This window comes from Seriola dumerili, unplaced genomic scaffold (assembly GCF_002260705.1).
Source record: "Seriola dumerili isolate Sdu_G_001 unplaced genomic scaffold, Sdu_1.0 BDQW01000017.1, whole genome shotgun sequence".
In the NCBI taxonomy this organism is placed as follows: domain Eukaryota; kingdom Metazoa; phylum Chordata; class Actinopteri; order Carangiformes; family Carangidae; genus Seriola; species Seriola dumerili.
In genome coordinates this window covers 6,363,250-6,385,756 of record NW_019174272.1, presented here as the reverse complement: position 1 = coordinate 6,385,756, position 22,507 = coordinate 6,363,250, and the positions used below count along the sequence as shown (strand labels likewise).

The following is a 22,507-nucleotide window of genomic DNA, read 5'->3' as shown; positions in this document are numbered from 1 at the left end:
CTTTTTCATTTGGTCGTAACTGCTCTCAGGTGTGAGAGGGCATGATTGTCTTGGAAATGGATAATGCATGGAACATGGGCTTAATTAAAATCATGCATCTTTGCGGAGCTCACACTGTGTGCTGTGCCAGAAAAGTGGGAGAAAAAACAAACTTCAGACTATAAGGGACCTTGCCCAATGGATTTGCTTATATGGGACATAAGCAATAAAAGTTTCTAGATACATAAAAACACAAACACACACACACACACACACACACACACACACACACACACACACACATACACATATATATATACAGTATATGCACTACACACACAAGATACACTGACCTGGCATCAAGGAATCTGGAGCGCAGGATCATGACAGCCTCACAGGTGCTCTGTTTCAGTTGCATCTGGATGGAGCTGAACTTACGGTGGATGATTCCCACCATGCGCTCAATCTCTTTGGGAGAGATGGGCCGCGTGCGAGACTGTTCCCTCAGCAGGTTCATCACATGGGTAGTGAATTCGTTACATGCCTGCCAAGAGACAACAAGAGACAAAGTGAGTCCTGTACGTGACGCAAATCACATTACATTTGAGATTTTTAGAATTTAAAAAACATCTAAAGTTGTACAGAAAAAAATATATTTTTACATACAAGCTCTTCTTATTAAAAGCTTCAACTGAGTGCTCTGTCTTTTATGTTACTTTTATGACATAATAGGTGAAGTCATCTTTGAAAATACTCTAAATGCAGATTTGCAATTTGGCTTGGCCCTAATGCAGAGTGAATTTAAACAGCTTTTCGTTAAACCAGTAGTTCATACATGATTAATTAGAATAACTCATTTACGTAGTGCACACTTTAGCTCATTACTCTGAGTAAAATTCGTTAAGTATTTACATTTAGATAATTAAAACCTGGAAACACCCTTAAGAAAGATGCATTTACTCCAGGCGAAGTGTTGTATGCCCCCACATACCCACCTCCTCTCCCAGAGAGCACGGAGTAAATTAGTCTAATTTACCTCACTGGCTTGCTGAGGCATCACTGTTACACCTTCTACTTTCACCCACAATGCCTCTGTGTTTAATGGCAGGCGCAAAGTGCTAGGTGAATAAGCTGATCATACTTTCATTTAACACAGATGACTAAGGCACTCCTTTGGATCTCTATAATCAGCTACAACACAATGAATAATACTGCAATTTTTTTTCCTCCATCGCAATTTCTTGTTAATGCAGGGAATGAGCTGTTCTGGGTGTTCTGTAGCAATGTGAAGTATCATGTACGACTCAATGGGTCCATTTGAATGCAAAAAGAAATTCTGAAAAGCTGGTAGTCACGTGGTTATTTAAACGTTTTGATGGTGAATTCAGGACAAAATTCATGTCATTCTCCTGTCCTCGGATGTAGAAAAGTGCATTAGGAGGTGTAGCTGTTCTTGAGGAAATTTCAACCTCACCTGCTCGTATTTCTCCAGCTCTGTGTGGTAGATCTGTCTGATCTGGGTGAGTTTGGCTCTGTAGTCGGAATGTTCGATGGAGTTGTCGGCCGCCCCGCCCGAGGCTGCGGCTGCAGCTGCGGCGGCGGCAGATCCGCCGCCTTTCTCTGGTCCCGCCACGCCCTCTGCCAGCAGCATGTTGTCTAAGCGCATGAGCTGAGGGTCCGGGGGGTCCTCCTCCTGGGCGCCACGGATGCTGAGACCTGTAGCGACACGCACACACAAAAGAAGGGACACGGGGTCAGCTAACATCCTCCAGAGTGTTAAGACTAATACCAATAATAACAAATAAAACAGATCAAACAGGCCCAGACTGAAGTGTTAAGTGCCATTAAAAGCATTATACTAGCCTGCGTAGTGTGCTATAGTGTGATGTTTCCCCCGCAGGTATGAACTGGGTGCCTTCTGTGTATGTGCTGTGTTCCTGTCGCCCATGTCTTTGCCTGTTCTCTTTTATTTACACACTGCGCTGCACACTGTGTGTACGGGAAGGCTGACATGACAGCAACATCCATAAACTGACAAATGCTCAATGGTGAAGTGGCACTTCTACTCTGTGAAAGGATGCTAAACAGAAAACTATACCTCTAGTAAGTGTCTCTGTCTTTGACACACTGAATGCTCTGAACTCCAGAAAGTAACTACTGTTTCCCTCCTTCCTGTTTTCTTATAAGGTTTAAATCTCGTATTATTTTACAGCCCCGATTCTGCAGCATTCTAAGACGTAATAAAAATGTGCCGGCGGAATCAAAATCTACATACAGCGAAATGAGTGCAAAGTCAATTTTATGTAAAGTGCTCATTCATGAATCCTGTTTTTGTTCTCAGATCCTGCTGTTTATTTCCTCTGGTTTTCTGTCTCGCCAGTCTGTCAGCAAGTCGTAATCACCCAGCAGATAGCATACACGCACACCTGGATGCATTGGCAATGCAACCACGATGCCGGGATTTACAGAGAATAAACAAACACAAACACACACACACACACACACACACACACACACACAGAAAAAAAAAAAAAAAAAGACTGCAGGTCAGAATTACAACAAAAACAAGCTGGAGCAATCCAGTCTAGTAAGTGGATAAAAATGTGGCTCAATGGGCAGTAAATACTGAGTGGCTACTCGAACGTTATGATTACCAGAGTTGTTTCAATTCAATAATCCCTCCTGCAATTCAGGGATTTTCAACAGCTCATTACAGCTTCATTAAGATATGGCCAGCCTCTGGATTCTAAATAAGAAGATTAGTGGCTCTATTGTGTCAGCCAGTAGGCATGCAATCAGAGAAGCCCTTTTACCACGCTTTGACCGACTGACCCTGCACATCATCCACAGGAGTAAATACTGGAGGGACAACACGCCTTTTTCTCCTGCTATCTTTCTTATAAACACAATCCTGAATTTCGAAAAAAAAGAAAGAGAAAAAAAGGAGAGGAAACACATCATATTGTAGCCACTCCTCTGATGTTTTCATCTCTGTTGTTGGTGTTTTGTTCGGCTGCAGTGCCGCTGAAAAACAAATTTGGCTCTATTTATGGATCGGCTGGCTTTGAGTCTTTTAGGTGTAATGGTGTGAGAGGAGTGGATGAATGTGGCTATTTGTGTTGGAGACATTGAGATGCTGGACAAGGCTCCATCAGGCTTGCAGAGCCAAGCCCATCCATGTGGACAATATGCCACTGCTCCACTAACCCTCGTCCACATCACACTGCATCTGCACTACTCCACCCAAAGCACTCGTTCTGGACAGGCTCGACTGTTTCTATTCCAGTTTGTGCAGCATGAAGCAAAATGGCACATGATTCAAATGTTGACTGACCAGATGCCTGGCTACATATCTCAACATGCTCTAATAGCTGGTGGTTTGTCTGCCACCGTGGTTCATATTTTCCTAATTCAGTATTTACTCCCACTCTCTGATTCAACACAAGCTCAGCAGGTTTACACTTTTCTTTGTGCTGTGGGTGGTGGTAAGTAGGTAGGCACGTTTTTCATGTCAGGTATATTAAATATAACTCTGGGACGCGGCGTACATTTCCACACCAAACCCAGTTGTCACTTTCACTCCACTCACTCTATATCCAGGGGAAATGCAGCTGAGGGAATTTACAGGGCTTTTCAGCTAAATGGGCATAAATCACTGGTTTCATTCCAACTAAATAATCACAGGCCATAAAGAGCTACTTGTCTCTTACCATATATTACCACAAAGTTCCTCTGTGCAATAATGTGGCCATTCATGGCAAAGGAATACAGAGCGAGACATTAGAAAGTGACATGTAATCCTGTTAGTCCACTGACATGTGGAGTGGCCGTGACATTTTTATCATACGTGTCCATTTCTATTTGGGAAATCAGCAGGATAAAAATGATTACTGCGCTGCCCTGAGAAGCAGACGGCCCTGCAGGAGTCCACCAGGGTGTATTTGTGCCACAGCAGCTCTGGCTGGTCATTCATAACACACATGTTGGGAGGGAAGATGCCTCCGTCTAAAGCACATAAATACTAAAAATTAGAAAAAAAAAATAAAAAAACCTAGTCCACAGAAAAAATACTATTTTAAAAACAGGTGCAATGTATCTCTGTCTCTTTATTGGAGGAGCTACAGATTGTGGATTCACTGTCTAAACTCAGCATCATCACACAACTTCCACAAAATAGGCTCCAGCAAGATAATATCTTTAATTTGCTGTGTGGCTGACAAATCTGTATAGTAACTTGCAAAGCCACAGTCACATTCTAGCCCTGCAATGCTGCTTTGCCTGCTCAAATCTTTATCCTGTTTTTGTCTGATGATATGGGTATTAAAACAAGTTTGGGCACCCGAGTTTAGCTCTAATCCACCTCCACAGTCAAAGTGGGATTAATCCCAGTGCAAAGGGAAAGTGCGGGAGTCGTGTCACCTTGGTAAAGCCTGCGAGCAACGGGGACTTGAGAATGAAAAATCTATATATGGTCTAGTTATTTCACATAACTCTGATGATGCTGGCTCAGTTAATTACCAGAACGCATTTAATGATGTAAAAGAAGGGGGAAAAAAATGTGAAATTGTAATAATAATGCAACATGTCCTTAATCGGCCTCATTTGTCATTCAACAATACAGGTGGAGTAGCTGGGGAAAAAGCACTTGCCTATATGATTGTTCCTCATTTCTCCTCTGTGGCTGAGACAAAAGGAGACACTGTGATTAATCCATCCCTATCAGTCAGGGGTGGTTCTCCTTTTCATTTTTTACAGGTTTCACCGCCGGTATCAGATCCAAGGAAGTAACAAATTTGACAGATAAAGACAATGCAGCCCTTTTCTCTCATATACTCTCCCCTGTTCTCTGTTTATAATCATTTCCGGTTCGGGGCTGTTGTCTCGTACATCATTCCCTGCTTGAAGCCCTGACAGTGATCTGAGCACTGCTTCGGGCCGCTCTCTCCTTTCCTCCCACCTCTTTCCCCCCTGTGCCCTCTTTTATTCTGTGGGCTTAGCTGACCTTTGGCCCGCTGCTTGTTTACTCTCATCACTGAAGTGTGAGCAGGAGAGCCATAAAGGCAGAGTCCTGCTGGGTTAATGTGGCCTGCTGAAGAGGGAAGGGGTGGCTCCGGGCTTCTCCACCTCATTCTGCTGCACTGACTGCACTGTCAGGCACCAGACAATACACTCCAAGAGCAGCACTTCCTGCAGTTAAAGCCAGAGATTTTTCTTTATTTCTAATCATTTTTTTTGGAAATGCAATGTTTCAGAGATAGTAAAATGATCCGTGCTGCAAGCAGAGTGAGATGCAGTGAAGTGATTTTTTTTTTTTTTTTTTTAGCCTGGGTTTGACATTACACCCATGTGACTCTAAAACATCCTGTTCATTACAAGTAACCCTGACCTCCTGCAGCTCCTCTCCTACCCACTGCCTCCAGTGAGCGGCTCCGGCCACGTATCGACACTCTGTTCATCTAATTGCATTGATCCGCAAAGGTCTCCCAAAGCTAACTAATCGAAACAGAATTTATTTTCTGTCAATATTTGCAAAGGTCATCTCTCTTAAAGCCGTGGAGTCGACAGTGTGAGGAGAGAGAGGAGGTGGAGGAGGAGGTGGAGGAGGAGGAGGAGGAGGAGGAGGAGGACCGTGGCATCTAGCCTGTTACTGAGGCTCGTCCAAGGTGAGCTTTAACTCGGGCTTGGCACTCATGATCCAAGGCTTCTAATCCACCGTGTTATTAAAACCCACTGCCAAAGCAACACACTAGAGACTACAGAGGGCTTAAAGTATCCATTTCACAAAGAGGCCAGTGTCACTGCAGCCGTGTTCCACGTCTCCTTTGACTTCATATCATCTCCTTTGTCGTGGCGCCTGGATCAGTGACTTTCAGCTCCAGAAGCGGGGCGCTGGATCAAATTACCATTGAAAATCTTTTGTTCTGACAAATGAAACATAAGGATCCTCTTTCATCGATGTTCTTAAAGGCTTTTTTAAGCTTGGCCTACATCCACATGGCACAAAAGAATCTGAGAGAATGCCTGCGGGCTCTCTCTAGCATGTACAGTAATTAACATGCCATTAACACATTAATACACATTAACTATTCCCAATGTTAATGGCAGAGTAATTACCATACCTGATACCACACTGTGGGGAAGCCAAAGCACATTTGCCACTTTGTGTCTCACTTTCTTTGTAGAGTGAGCTGAAAAGAATAATTTGGGAAAAAATGGCTCATTCTGTTTTCCTCCACACAGTAAATATCGGCGCATGCATGTATCTGCAATGGAGAGTAAGCCCTCCAACGCAAAAAAGTACTCTCACACGTATAATGTAGCTGTTACAGGCCTTAAAGTAAGTAAGTTCTGAGTGTAAACCACCACGGATTGGATTCAGAAGTGAGGCTGAAATACTGGAGGGGACAGAGAGGCTGGTGATTAAATGCAGAGTAAAAGGAGGCAGGGAATGGGCCTAAACTGGGGAATCCCTGTCTAGAATGATGATGTATTTCCTCCCAGTGCGGTGAGTGATAAGCTAATCAGCCGCGCTGACAGTGAAGTGTTACAGCCCCCCAGTGCTGGGTCAAGACTTCTCCCATCATACACCACCAGCACACACTAAACAGACAGCGCATGGAGGAGGTGGTGGTGGTGGGTAGTGACAAAAAGTGGCTCTGGTCCGAAAAGAAGATCTCTGTCAGTTCAGGTAGCCTTTGTCCCTCGATGATGATGATGATGATGATGATGATGACGATGATGATGCACCACCACCCCCCACACACTCACCCCCCACCCACCAAAGAGAAGGAGCTCTGTGACAGCGGGGGCGAGGGGGTGTGACGGGAGGAGAGGCGAGGAGGAGGAGGGGTGTGGGTGGGGTGGGTGCTTGCCACTCTCGACCCACGACTCCAAGACGTGCGGGGGAGCGGGGGTGGGTAAGGGGGTGGGAAAAGACAACCCAAACAAACATCTTGAAGACATTTTGCCAAGCACACCAAAATTAATCACTGTCCCACGGTGGCACTGACATTTGTGGGAAGTGACACACAACATGACAGACTAGAGGGAGAGGATGAAAGGAGAGCGAGGGAGGGTGGGAGGGCTGGGTAAACAAGAGCCACTGTCACTTGCTGTGATCATGTGTGTGTGTGTGTGTGTGTGTGTGTGTGCGATGTTGTTTTATACGTGGACGTGTGTGAGTGCCCGCTTTGTTTCCTGCCCTCTAAGACTCAGTGTGGGCAAACGGCCAAGTGGTGTAGTGATGGCTGACCAGGCCTGGCGGTGGCGGCCGCACGCAGAGGGTTGGGGAGACTGGCCAAATGAGTGGACAGGACCTCCGGTACAGATCAGCACACTGACTGACCCTACAGGACACATACAGCATGGGGCTCCAACATAGGGCTCACATGGTCTGCTAGTCACAGAATGAGCTGCAGTCCCCGAGACAGTCGTGTGTTATTCAGGCAGGCATCCCATATCTGTGATGAACATATAGGAAAATATATTTATTTTAAAAAGTCAGAGGACACTTTGTGCTGTTGGTAGACTCACAGTCGAGAGACAGTTATTGCATCTTGTGTTTCAATATTTCATTTTATCGCCCCTATATTATGTTAGCATGTTTTGCTTCTTTCTTTTCCTCAGTTTCATTTTATATTTCATGTATTAATGGTCTTTAGCTGCTAGCCTCAATTTGCTGCAAAGGTAGGCTGATTTGTTATTCAGACCTCAAGCAAATAATGCAAATGTGGCACTGAAAGCCACTTATGAAATACCCAAAGGCAACTAATCACTCCTCCTCTCGTTCCAGCCTTTTCTGCAGCCTCCTAATTAGAAGATGGAGATTGCATGAAACCAGGTCACACAGCAGGTCTTGTACACACCGATAACCAGGCATATACACAGGCAAAACTTCATCCAGACACCAAGCCAAGCATGCATTATTTTAAAGGCTAGAGGTGAAAAAATAATGCTATTCAGGTTATTAATCCCATATATTTCACTGTATGCTTCCAAAGAAAGGATTTAGGCTTGAAGCGTTTTGTGTGTGTGTCCTGTATTTGTGTGTTCCTCCGCGTGCGAGTGCATACGTGCATGTGTGTAAATCTGTGCATGTGCATACGCCCATGTCTGCATGCGTGCGTGTGAATGCTACATGCTCGCATAAACAAAGAAACGGCATTGGTAGCATACAGCCAACCATGATCCACTGCCAGAGAGATTATTCTTTGCAGTGGCATTTCTGCAAGAGAGTTGACAGTCCATCATTTAGATTTTGCAGTGTATCCACGAAAAGGCTGCATTGCCTGAAGCAGAAGGAGCTGCTCTTTCCTTCAGTGTCTTTTATAGAAGAGAATTCAGCTCCAAATTGTAAAGCCACAGTCCTTTGCTAGCTGTGCTAACGCGCAGGGACTCTGCTACGAGGCAACTGAGGTTATGACACCGGAATAAGACGGCGCTTGACGTGCTGATTCTCGGCGCATCTCGTGGTGAGGATTGATAAAGCTCACAAAAAACACATCCACCTCGAGTGTCAAAACAAGATCGCTGTTTTCTGGAAGCATCCTGAGCCTGATGTTGCAGGTTACTGCTGGGTCTGCAAGAGTGCAGTGCAAGGAGTAGCTGGGCAGATCAGGTCCAGGCCAAACAACAGCTTGTGACAGAAGCAGGCCAAAGAGGATGTTGAGACACGCAGTGACTTAACAGGCAGCCGGCCTGCCATCCACTCTTTTTCAGCTCTCCTTATACTCAACACATCACTTCGGATCCATCGCAAGTGTCTCTCAAAGAACACGGCAAGAATGGAGTTTCACATTATCATGAGAAAGGAACGAAATAACTGTTGAGTTTTCAAAGCAAATGAGTGATTGCTGGGAGAATATCATCTCCCTCATTTCATTTGACCAGCTGAGTAGTTTTATTGTTCACCTACAGATGATATTCCACCTTTTTTCTTTTGTTGTGCAGTACCCTGCAAGCAAGGTAGCAAAAAAAGGTTATTTGGTGCTAATTATTCCCAGCATGTACTTTACACACCATTTAATGAGTTAGAGTGGAGGCGTGGCCACTGGCTGTGACTTGCTTGCCCAGTTATCCAAGATGAACCGTGCAATCTCCCTCACGTCACCCCTGTCATGTGCACCAAGTCCCCCTCCGCATCCAATTCCCTGCTAGGGCTCCACTGGAGCATAGACGAGGCGCCACTGAAGCAACACAACAGCTCCCGTAGCGTCTCCGCACACCGGCGAGGGAGGAGTTGGGGGGGTGGGGGGGGGGGTGGTTGGGGTGTAGAGCTGGGAGCTCACTCTCATAATTACAATAATTAACAGTTGCAGATTTAATTGGAAGGGAAGGTATTAACAGGACGAACATTGTGGCGGCACGTGCAGAGGGAACCTTTGCTGCAAGAAGCTTTTGTCTTCTCTGTACCTAATGGTGCCTTGGCTGCGGTTGGCGAGCGCTGACACAACACAACACACCACAACCAAGCTGAGGGTTCAGACGGCGGGGCTTGTCAGGACTCAGACTGGAGGCAGATAATTAGGTGCCAGGTTAATGAGAGCACAGGCTCTTGATGGCATTTGGTTACTGTATGTGGGCAATTAATGACTTTGTTTTTGTGTTTTTATTGCCCACTTGAGTGGAAAACATAATACATTATTCACCTCAGGCCTGTGAGCGTGTGTTTGATGGAGTGGCGGCGACTCTGGCTAAAGAATCGCTTTCATTCACCGTGGTGAATGGTTAGTTCAAAACAATGCAGTATACTATATAGAGTTAGCGAAATGTAATCTCAGTTCGCTCGTGGCTACTGTGGTGTATGACCTTTTCAGAGCGTACCGCCACATGTCGCCAACCATGATGTTAAAGAAACTCAAACACTGAGGTTGCAAGGTTCAGGCGCAGGATAATATAGCCACAAAAATATACCCGAACAAAGAAACCAAACCCTGTAGCCATAAGTGTTCAGTTAATTCAGCATATCACATTTCATAATGTATTTGCGAAATTCCATACCCCCCACCCCCACCCCCACCCCCAAACAACCCCGCCCCCCCTAGAAAAGCCCTGCTTTCATTCCAGAGGATTTATTGGCAATGAATCCACTGAGAGGTCTTTAGACATCCTCTTCTTTAGCCCAACCACTCGACGCCTCCTATTTTGGAGTTAGTTGTTCTCTTGCCTGTGGTGGCCAATTAGAGCGCTATAAGATAAATGGGCACCCACAACTTTGATGTCCATCTTTTTAATAAGCTTTGGTTAAGATGACATCTGTGCGAAAGAGTTCAATATCTTCACAGTGGGAGAGAAAAGAGGTTTATTCTAAAATGAAATATCATGTAAATACTGCTGGAGGTTTAGGCTGGGTGGGGGTGGGGGGGGATCATGGTGTCGGCTGTGACTCTGGTGTTGGCTTTCATTATCTTCCTCTGCAGTCGTGCAGATTAGTCAGCGAAAGATGATTTTTGGAGCCTCGTGAAATCTATGCTTTCATACTAGTGAATCAGCTTCATCATAAATAGAAAAAAAAAAGCTTTTTTTTTACATGAGTGTTCAAATTTATCAAGTCTGAAAAACAGTATGCTATTTTTTTTTTAATACCCATCTCAAACAGAGAAAGACAATTAAGAAATATACACACACACACACAAAGAGCAACAGCACGGGGGAGAAAAGTACAGTCTAACAATATCTAAAATGGTGGGGTAATAAAATGGTGCATGAGTGTGTATGAATGTAAGAGAGAAAGAGAGGTGGAAGCAGAGCATATATCTAACCTAGCCTGCGGACGTGCTCCTTTATACGTGTGTGTAACTCAGTCAGGAATAATGTAAATGTCTGGAGAGTCTTAAGACTGAGCAGGCCCGTATAAAAGCACCCTGTTTCAGGCTAGTAAAACAAGTCAATAAATACAGGGGAGAAGCCCGCGCTGTCTGCTGCACTCTCCTGAATGAAAACAGAGGTGAACTGCTTCTTTTCAGTCTGGCACCAATGGTTGACAGCGGCATTATGGGAGCTCATACATTCAGACTATCACTCGTCACAAGCTATATCTGTCAACATTACACTCAAGTGCATTTTAGATGTAAAACAAGGGTTCCCTGGGAAGAGTATTTATGACTGCATGTGGTCAGCGGCTAAATGAACTAAACGCTTCCTGCAGCGGCGTCTGACCACGGTTGTGATGTTTTTAAAGGACTTTTCTTTCTCACCCAAATCACCAGTTTGTCTTTTTTTTTTTTTTTGTTGATTCACACAGACAGAACAAACACAGGAGTATTACACGCTAATCCTCGGTAGGGTAGCACTTACTATAGGAGAGGGCAGATCCCAATGGGAAGCCGATGACACAGACCCACACAAAATGGAAACACCATTAAGTAGGTAAACACTTCACTGTGATAACTGCTACCTGATTACAAGCGGGGGAAAGCACAGCCATGGTTCTCCTTTTTTTCATATTGTGTCAACACTTTGGGAAGGCAAATATTTCAGTGACTACCCTCCCTGCACTTTAATCCATATGGTGTATTCTGTTTGTCACCGCAGATGTTACACTCCCAGGATGAGTTTTCCCCCGAATAGGAGGAACTACTCCTCTACAAGCAGTGGCTCACTTGCTCAGCGCTACACAATGAATACACAGAGGTCACACACCATATCACGCCGGGGCCAGCGTCAATCCTTTATTAAATTACCTAGCTATCTTATTTTCTGTCACTGCACTGATATGAGGGTTATCTTTTTCATTTATGTGGCGGATTTTCAGGGGATTATGCATTAAAGATTAAGGGCGTGTATACCTAACACCTCAGCACAACAAAATGCAATACCTCAGACGGTGCACGGCTGACGTGTGTAAGGAAAGCAGGGTGCTATAAAACAAATCTTCAGCAGGCAGAACCGGACAGGGTTTATTCTCCTCAGACAATACAAGCTGTGACTATACAGAATGTTTCAACCCTAAAATACTGTGGTAAGCAATACAAATCCCTTGGACAAAATGAAATGTATTAAACATGTGGATTTCATAAATCTCCCTTTCCTCGGTCTGGGTCAGAGGTATATTCACTGTAGAGCTCAGCAGACACTTTTCCCCCAGCATTGTTACTCTGAGTCGCAAGTGCTCCGAGTGGTTTCAAAATGAATGTCAGCAAAAGCTGCACGTGTACGGCGAACAGCAGATCCTCACAGTAAAACGGTTCAAATCACTTACCCTTGCTACTTTATAAGAGTATTACAGCGGTGCAGGGATTTAAAGGTCTGCTATAGAAATATTACCGCTGGAATACTGAACTAAGATCTACATTGTAGATGTGAAAATGCTCCAAAGATGAACAGTTCTGTGTAGTTCTCCAGGTCCATTCTCCACAGTGCAGATAGTGTCAAAAAAAAAAAAAAAAAAAAAAAAAAAGAGGGGGGTAGGTGGGCATTTGGATCTGAGCACAACACTGTTAAACACCCAACTGGGATCCCTTTAACCTTGAGTAGCGTAGCAAAGGTAGAGGCAGCCTGGGGCTATGGGCGGACTGGCTACCACAACTCCCAGTGCCATGCTGTTCCACAGTGGGGGCCCAACATGGCCAGATTGCCAGAGAGGCCGGCAGAGGTGGTGCTACGGAGTTAGCAGGAGCCGATCACTCATCTGCTGCAACATTCATTTGTTCAAGTTGCTCCATTATCTATTTGTTTTGTTTTCCAAACGAATCCGTTTCGGTCACCTCGCTGAGGAGGAAGTGCGCCCAATGTTCACCTTGTGGGTGTTGGAGCATCTGTCGGTGGCTTGTTCATGAGACATTTCCACTAATTATTTAGCTAGTGTGATGGATAATCTGTGATCATTAAAGATCAGAAGAGCTAAGAAAAGACTGGGAGTAATTATCATTGCTCTGTGGTTCCCACTAATAAGTGAAGGACTTTGAAAAAGCAGCAAGTAGCATGGATTCACAATTAAATACTCTCTGTCTTTTACATACCAACAGGCTCTTGTATTTTGATTTGCTTCAAACTAAAAGCCAGTAAACAAAGCATGAATGATGTATGAATGTTATACATAGTTCTGCTGTGTGTGTGTGTGTGTGTGTGTGTGTGTGTGTGTGTGTGTGCGCAGGGGCCCAGGAGAGAAGATGAATAAAGATAGAAGATAAATTAGTGTGTGATAACACACCACTAACACACTTCAGACAAATAATGAAGGCTATAACCTATGAGTCTCTACAATCCCATTGTATGATTCAATCATTTCTGTGACAGCTGACGATTACTTCATCATTGCATAAAGACAGATTAAAAAGTTGTCAAATTAAATATTGAAGAGGGACTGCAGGCAGTGGTGAATTTTTAAAGGAATAACACAGATTGGAGATGAAATGAGGCACCTATATGCATATTTTATGCCATAGGGAACAAATGCATATATTTTCCTCTAGGCCACCTACTTTGTAATAAAGAATAGTGAGTGTATAGATGTGGTAATGCAGCACAGCGGAAATGATATGAAAGAGAAATTGGTTTTACATAATGATGTCAAAAGGAATATGGCTCTGCATGGTCATGTGGAATAAAGATAAGATTCTCTTTCTCCGTGAGTGAATATTTCGCTAATGGTTTCTTCATTTCCTTAAAGAATAAAGAAGCCAGCTTTGTATGAACCATGAATGAGGTTTCTGTTGAATGAAGTTAACATTTATCTTTCAATAGCAGGAGAGATCTGTTGAAAATACCCATGTGTGGCGCAGAATTCTCAATGTAAAAGCTTTGTCATCTGTTGAAATAAAGAGAAAGTGACAAGTGACAGTAACTGCTATCACATTTTCAGCAGAAGGAAGGTTTGAAGGGGAGAACAAAGCGGTGAAACGCAATGCAATGCAGAGAGGGTTAAATCTCTACGAAGCTCACAGAGAGGCGGCTGCATTTCACAAAGTCAGCATCGATTGGAGTAAACAATGACTGATCAATACACACATAAAAGACTCCCTCTAACAAAGACTTGCATGTTTATTTCATATATCATATCTCGCAAACAGATACTGCAAAGAGAAGCCTGTTGAATTAGCAGCAGGGCACCTTCTCCTTCTTCTTTTCTTTTTTTTTTTTTTTTTTAATACACTTGTTTTCTATTCAGCACTTGTACACAGATACACTCCTGTGTCCATACACGCTTACTCATGCAATAAGCATCATTGTCACAGAGCTTTCCTTTCCAAATGGTTCAGCCTCCACCATCTGCAGGCGTTCCCAGACACACCGCTTTGAGTCTGCCATAATGATGCATGACTAAGTACAGTTAAAGTGTTGCAGTCTGTTGGCAAAAAGCAGTCATGCACTTTGCTATAGTGTCACTACGGATAAACCATACAGCTGAAGGTTGACGATGGATAAAAGGCAGTGACAGGCCTGGTGATGTGACTCTGTGTGTGAGTGTGTGTGCGTGTGTGTGGATTCACATGTGTATGAGAAGTTAGAAACCATGGCACAGCAGATTTGTAAGTGTTCTTAACTAGGATGTGAAATAGGGTTGGACACAGTGAAATAAAATGCTGTGCTAGAGTCTGTTAAAACTGGGACACGCTTTAAAAGTTATTCCCTCTGCCGATAAGCAGGCATCTCTCTCCACCACTGTGGTTTTAAAGGGATTCACAACCTCATTGGTTTGCAAATATCATTTGTCACACACACACATACACACACACACACGCACACATCTTTGCAAATTGTTGTTAGCCTGCACAATATGAAATCGTCAAATGCAATCGCAGCACATTTCTTGATGCATCTGGATTTTTGATTTACAGAAGATCACCACTTGGGCTGTAAAGTCCAGCCCGTGCAGTGCAATGTTTATTTGGCTTATTTGGCCTTGTACACTCTACTCCTTTGGTTGAATTTAGCAATAAGGGACTCAAGCCTCCCTCTCAGCTCTAACCCAGTCTCCCTCCTCATTTCACTGTCTGCTCCACTACTCTTCAGGGTAGATATTCAGCGTACAGTGAATACAGAGGAGACAAAGAACTCTCCATTACACTGTACTCTGTTTGCCAAAGTCTTTAGTGTCAAAACGCTCCGCAGACTTTGTTGCCGCTTTGTCGAGTTCACCGCTGCAGCCGCTTTCATGTAAATGATCTTGAATGTTATTTTCTAAAGAATGCATTTTAAAGAGAAATTCGCATTTCTGCCTCTGCATCTTGTCACAAACCCTTTTCTCTCCTATCTCCTCCCCTCTCTCCCGCTCCCTCCTGCCGCAGCCGTAGACTGCATAATTGATGCAAATACTGTCACATGTGTCAGGAGTGGAGGCTCTTCTAGTTTACTTCTGTGCTACACTTTATCGGAGAACATTAAGTGGAGAAAGCAGCCTCATGCCAGGGGTGGAAAATCAGCTTGTCAGTGGTCTCATTCACACAGCCATTGCTTCGGGATTGTTTCATCAAGGTGATTGAGAACAAAAAGTACAGCAGCAAATTCCAGCTTATGTTTAGGAGCCCTGCCACATACATTATTTATATTTGTTGCCCACCCTAGTCTCTCTAGCCATCTGAATACATCATTGCCTAATTCTCAAGTATTTCTCCAGATTTCCTCCTATTTGCGCTTTATCCTCTTCACATCAACCACGCCATACCATTAGGCCTGTAGAGAACACGCTTTTTGTGTGTGTGACACAGACCTGAAATTATAGATTGCTGCTTTCAAGGAGGGCTAGGGCCTGATGGGAAAGCTGTAATGGCTGTTGAGTGACTGGAGTGCAGTCAGAGACAGAGGCAGGATTTCATTTACAACAACGATACAGGAGGAATTATGTAAAATGGTAACATTCCATGCTATTTAATGAGCCATATTCACTAATGTCTGAGTCTATGGTCTAGCAGTAATGATACGCACTGCCTGCCAGAGCTCTGCTGCTACACTGTTTCTGTCTATTTCCAGCTCTGTATGAAACAATGGTGCATAACAGAACAGGCAGACATTTGCAGTTCTTTACTCTGCGCGCTGAATGCTCTGCCTTCAGACAGAGTGAGGTGCTTGTCTGCTACCCTCCTCCTCCTCCTCCTCCTCCTCCTCCCCCCTCCTCCCTCTACTACGCTCCCCCTGTCCTTTTTTTTTTTCCTGGCCCTAGTCTGTGCTACAGATTAAGTGACTTGATCCTGCAAACATCTGAAGAATTCAGCTCCACAAAGGGGTCAGACAAAGGCCAGGGGATAGCCTTACAGGTCCTCCCTCCATTAGCAGATCCACAGAGGTGTCATCAGGAGGGCTCTGCAGGCAACGAGGACGCCTCAAAAAGAGCAGATTGCCAATTGATGTGTATCTCTGGACTCATTATTAAAAACCCTTACAGCCTGTGCCTACTTGGACATATGATCTCTGAAATTAATGGGCGAAATTGATTAGCCTTGCACTGTGCACACGCCATGTGTGATGATTTGTATTAGAAAATACATATATTTTTTTGGGCTGGTAAATGGATTCCTACATCTTTGCTCTTTGTCAAATCTTCACAGTTTTTGGCAAAACAATTTTTTTTTGCACAAACAAGTTCTCGCTTGTGAACTGCTATACTCACGCCAAGTAAGCTGCAAGTGCTGACTGTCTCTTTGTTTACATGTTTCTTGATATAGACAAACAAAAATACCCCATATTTTCCAGGCAATAGCATTCACAAAGAATATCTGGGGCTCCTAGAAAAACATTTCAACTGTAATAAGCTTTCTCCATGAGAGTCTGAAACATTTCAGAGGGCTCCTTTGAAGCTCTCACTATGTTGACTGTTCATATATAGACAGTGCTTGGAAAGCCTGAGCGCCATATCGCTGTAACCTCTCAGTGCTTCTGCATTAATAATTAATTACCAATGTGAGTAAACACCACTGTAGATACAAGAATGCCCCTAACAACAAACTCTGCTGCTCCCACTTAAAGCTGTACGCTCGACAAATTTAGTTGAGTTTGTGGATACATGCTAATGCTGCACTGTAGTCTGTCACACACATCATGGAAGAGAAAAAAAAAAAAAAATCCGGCAGCAGCCTCTGTGTATATACTCAGCTCTGCAATTTAACCATGTTTGGTGAAAACTGACTGGGAATGACTGTGATTTGCTCAATTCTGCAAAATCCTTCACACAGGAGATGCGATTCGAGCAGGTGGCTCCATCTCTCATTCTGCAGACCCCACTGCACGGTCCGACCTGCTCAAGAGGAGATTTGGAGGCGTTGCTCTTGCGCAGTTACCCTTTAGCTTACAGGCAACATGCTGTGAGTTTACGGCTAACGCAGCCTCATTTATATTACTTATAGTGAAGAATGTATGTGCGGGGCCTGTAGAACATGCTGACCTTGTCACTGTTAGCAGCATCTCACCGTGCTAGTGAGGAGCCTTGCTGGTGTTCAGGTGCTGTTACCCAACCACTCAGCGGCTCCTTGGTTGTGTTATACATAAAGGAGGGACTAAGGGCCTGGGAGTGTGACAGCAGAGCAGTTGCTTGTTGAATCGCAACATGACCATGCCCATTGAACTCTGAAGAGAAAAGATTTTATTACATATACAGCGGGAGCTCATATCACAGCAAAGGTTCTGAACATCCAGCTTGTTTCTAAATGCGTCAGAAATGAAAGGCTGTAATATCTAACACAATGCATACACTAATCATATCATTATGGCTGTGTATGCATCACCAATGAGCCTTATTTGGCTTTTGGAGCTGGAATATGACCAGCCATTCAGAATTCAGGAGCAAGGAGAGCGTCTTTTATCTTACTATAAATCCTCATTATTTCTAATAGCACTTCTGAAGGCTAAAGAGTAGAGCAGAGCATGTTCTCTTTATTCTGCAGTCACTGACAGACATGGCCAAGCACTATGGGTTAATGTAATATCACAGTTGGATGCCTCCTCAACTCACTTACATTCCCTGTTAGCTTAAAAGTCCTTTTGTGAAAAAAAAAAAAAATGAAAGAAAAAGTATGCAATGCATGAAAGGAGGTGACGACTGCGGCGTCCATGACGGCAGAGGGCCCACAAAAAGTCCAAAAGCGTTACTTCCAAAAGCTAATCTTTCACAGGCCCCATAAGAGAATTAGTTTGACAGATTTAAAGAATATCATATTTTAATGTTTTTAATCAAACAATACATTATTATAGTGTTGTAAAATAACATCTGAAGAGAGAAATTTGCAACTGTGGTATCCATAGTTCCATTTTATCATGGAAAAACGTTGGTCTAAGAATAGAAAAATGGACTGTAAAAAGTCCATGGTTCATCTACTGAGACTGGCATATCAATTAGGATTGTGAATAAGAGTGTAATTGAAAGCAACAGGAGCAGAAAGAAACGGAAATTCATCAAGGCAAGCATGGAAAAGCACAAATGAGTTCCGAGCGAGACACAGAGAGCTCCATCCCTATTCTTCTGCGCTGTCTTTGCCCAGAACAGATCCACCTAATCTCTCCCGCCATTACCAAACAATGAAATCAGCAACCAAACAACTCCGCCTGCTGTAGTTTCCTTTAATAAGTCCAAGTGGGCTAATTGTTTTATTAGAAAGTACAAATAAATATTTCTTGGACTGTGTCTCCTTCCAGCCACGGCAGATTCATAAAGTTGGTGTTAACAGCACACCGGGTGCTAAAGTCCGCAGCCTCGGGGGCCTCAATAAAGTGGTGAATCTAGTTTTGTAAAAGTGAGGAAAAAAAGGTGCTGGATGTGTAGCATTAACCACTTGCTGATAGCTCATCAGTCACAACCTGTTTCATCACCTCTTAACGGGTAATTCTAAGCAAACTTAAGTGCTGCTGAGGTCAAAGGTCGCCTCGCTGGAACTTTTCTTGGTAGGTTTTATTGCCTGTGTTGGTGCTCTGTGCTTGTGATTGCTCTGCAGGGCCTGGCTCGCTGGCCGGCAGCATCTGCGTCTTCCTATAGTCTTATCTCTGCTGGCAAGCGAACACGCTGGTGCAGGCCTGCCACACAATCATTGTACCATGGCTCCACTGTCACTAAATGGCACGTTCTCTCAGCCCCAGTCCTCCCTTTCCTAGGCACGGGCTTCTCCAGCTGCAGCCTAATTTCCTGTGACTTGCCTAATTACTGTAATTAAGGATTAATTGCCATTAATTATTCACACATAAGCTCATCGCAAATCATGGGGTAAATGTCTTATGAAAGCTGCCATACAAGCCATGTATAAACACACTAGGATGCTCCAGGCTGCTGAATCGATCACTCAGCCCTCCAGCAAATCTCCACGCCACACTTAGGAAAACAGCGATAACTCTCCCCAAAATCAACAGCCTATCCAGGTGATGGAGGAATCAATTCACATGCTTTATTCTCGGCCTCGGCTACATTTGATTGCTTCCTACAGTGCTTCCAGGACATGAAGCAGACAGAGAACAGTGTCGGTGAAATATGCCCTGAACGGTAACTTTTGATAAACGGGTGTGATGTCTCCAAACACAAGATAATGGAAGGAAATGAGGCTGGGTGAAGGATAAGCATAAGCAGAGGCTAATTCTAACTCTAATCTACCTCTGTCATCTTATCCTTGATTTCAGCAGCAGAAGAATCAGACCATTCAATCTGCTCTCACAGGAAAGAGGTGAGGAACATGAAACTCTAGTAGAATTTGTCATGATTAAGGTCGCTCACTGGAAACTGGTAGGAAATCTATTGTGTGTCACTTAATTTTTCATTGTTTCTCTAAATTCTGGGAAGTTCACTTAACCCTGACATTGATTTTAGGTCAAGGAAAAACATGTCATTAACCTCCAGTGAGAGAAGCTTTTATCCCTCTGAGGAAAAAAAAAAATAAAAAGTGGCCGGTGATATCTGGGACCTTCCGGTTTTTGGTGAGGGAGAAACTCAGACATAGTGTAGGGAAATATTTACACTTGCCAATACTCTAAGGGCTCCCAAGCATTTTGAGGAAATAGTTTTTAAGGTTTCAGCATCATAAAATCATCATAATGGCTATAATGTAAATCTGGTGAGCATGAAATGTCGTCCAGGGGCCCGCATGCGAACAGTATTTAAAATGAGACATCTTTACAAGGCCTTAAATCAGCAGTGGAGCCATGTGTTGATAGAGAGAGGAAAAAGAAGAAGTAAACTGTCTAGTGCTTCACACCAGGACCTCACAGTAATGCCACAAACTTGGCTGTAATATACAAGACTGACAATTATTTTCTGAATCCTGGTGTGGCCCCAGGAAAGCTGCAGCCTCAGCAGTGACATTGAGCGTCATATCTGCTGCTCCATGTCTTTTTTTCTACTTACATTGGTCACCCAGCGAGACATGGCACTGGATTAGAGGGGACTAATTGTTGGACCAAAGGCAGATGTGGCAGATTAATGCAGGAAACATCTTCATTTTGGGGGCATAAGTTTGTGTGTCTGATTTAAACATTTATGTTAATGGACCTTCTGGCAGCTCTTTAATGCTCTACACTCTCTTGTAAACAGCCTCTTTGCAAATCCATCACTGGGCCATCCTGTGAAAAAAAAAAAAAAAAAAAAAACCCAAGCTGCACAAGGAGAAGGGAACAGATAACACCCTTCCAGATCAAGACAAGGGGATAACAAGACTTCAGGCATACAGAGGCGGCTTGAGCCAATGCTGGCAAAATTTCCCCTGATCAGCGTTATTGCAGCCAGAGTTTAATTTATAGAGCTGAGCCAGTCCTGTTTTATGCGTTTGTTAGATTAATGTGCAGAGCCATACTTTTTTACTGCTATGGTCTTTGATCAAGTTCAATTTATTGGGATTAACCTGAGGTTCAAGCGTGGTCTACGATCCATTTCAAATCATTATAAGAAGCCTCTATTTTTCTCCAGCTGTGATTGAGTTTCTAGTCCTTATAATTAAGCACAAGTTTAAACTGTCAAACCTGTCCTCCATTTGTGATGGCTCTTTAATGACCCTTCGCTGTAACGTATTAATTTCTTCTTATTTTGAACTTTTATACCTTTCGACTTTGCAACGTGCCCCTTAAATTAGTCTGTGTTAATTGTTACCTTATACGCAGCGCAGTGCTGTGATAAATACTACTTTTCACTGAGACACAAGAGAAGTGCCTGATTGTGCTATGGTGTTAATATGGAAACATGTTGTACAGTCAACGTGTCACCGCGCTGTGTGTCAGCGTGTGAGTTACAAGACCCCACAGCCTGTGCAACTTTCTGTGGACCCTGCTGCCCCCACACATTTCACACTCCCACCTCCCTCTGTGTGACACCTCCCAGCACGCACATGCATCATCGCGTCATTGATGCCTAATTGATACTTCCCTATTTATTGTCACCTTCCCTCTCTGTCAGCTGACTTGTGTTCTCCATGTCGCTTTGCATTTATGGACTCCCGGCTGCCTTGATCTCGGTAATTAGAGTTTATGTGCTAATTGGTGTAAATACAAAGATGGGAGTTGCAGGCGAACACTTCACACCGCAGCTATAAATTGTGGCTCTGATAAGTGTGGGTTGTAGTACTGAGGGAATAGCAGAAGTGTCTCTAGGAAACTGATATTTCTGTCACCAGCCCTCTTTCTTGTTTACACATTCAAAGCACAGTACTTTGAAACATTTTTGGACAGCTTAAGACATCTTTGCACGGTTTGGCTTTGAACGTCTCATGTACCTTTGGATGTCAAATGTCACTATTTCAAGACCATGTTGTCAACTTCATTTACAAGACATGAGAGTGTTTCCATCCTGGATTAAATGAGGGTATATGGTTCTACATTTCTACCAGATCTGCAACAACCGCTTCATTCAAACAGAGAATATATATATTTATAGCATATTATTTACTGGAATAGGAATATAATGATTGGCCTCTTTTTTATTACGGCAAAAACCCCAGCCTCCAGAATTTCCATTTGAATGCAGTGAAATGACTCAACAACTGGGGGATGCTTTTGTGTTATGACATGATCAGGACTAACAACAAGGAACTAAAATAGCTGTAACTTCTGACTTTAACAACAACAACAACCACAACAATAATAATAATAATACTAATAATACATATTATCTTCATGGTAGGAAAGAATTCAAGTGTTTGCACTGTAAAACTAACATGAATAATTGCTTGTATATCAATGTCACTGGGTATCAGCACTGTCTGGGTTAATGTCATGGATATGATCTTGTTCAAAATTGTCACATGGTTACAAAAAATGTCATGAGTAGTGACTTAAACCACTACGTGACTCTGAATAAGATGTGCAAAGACAAAAATGCTGTTAATGTAGTTGTCTAAGTCAATAATCACGGCCAATTATCGGGCCACACATTCCCTTAATTTTACTCTTGTGTTACGTTCTTGTAGGCAACCTGTGAGTGTAAACAGAAAGTTAAATCAAAAGTCATTATTCATTTTAAATCCTAATTATAGCCTTGACAACAGTACAACAGAAACTTTAGAGGTTTTACATGGAGTTATGGGTGATACAGTACAGTACAGTAAAATAGGTGCTTGGAAAAATATATGATTTTAATCTGTCAGAATCAAAGCTACCTGTTCTTAATGTTTGGTGATTAGATTCTTTGACA

General features: G+C 43.4%; 1 protein-coding gene across 6 annotated transcripts in view; it reads right to left on the bottom strand.

The window, feature by feature from the left end:
- Positions 1 to 22,507, bottom strand: part of pbx3 (PBX homeobox 3) — a 57,763-nt gene that overhangs the window by 11,030 nt on the left and 24,226 nt on the right. For all 6 annotated transcript variants that reach the window (XM_022753713.1, XM_022753721.1, XM_022753729.1 and 3 more), the window contains exons 3-4: positions 1,454 to 1,695; positions 333 to 523 (exon numbers count right to left, since the gene is read on the bottom strand). In XM_022753713.1, the coding sequence (XP_022609434.1) occupies positions 333 to 523; positions 1,454 to 1,695 (433 nt within the window). The remainder of the gene's footprint in view (positions 1 to 332; positions 524 to 1,453; positions 1,696 to 22,507) is intronic.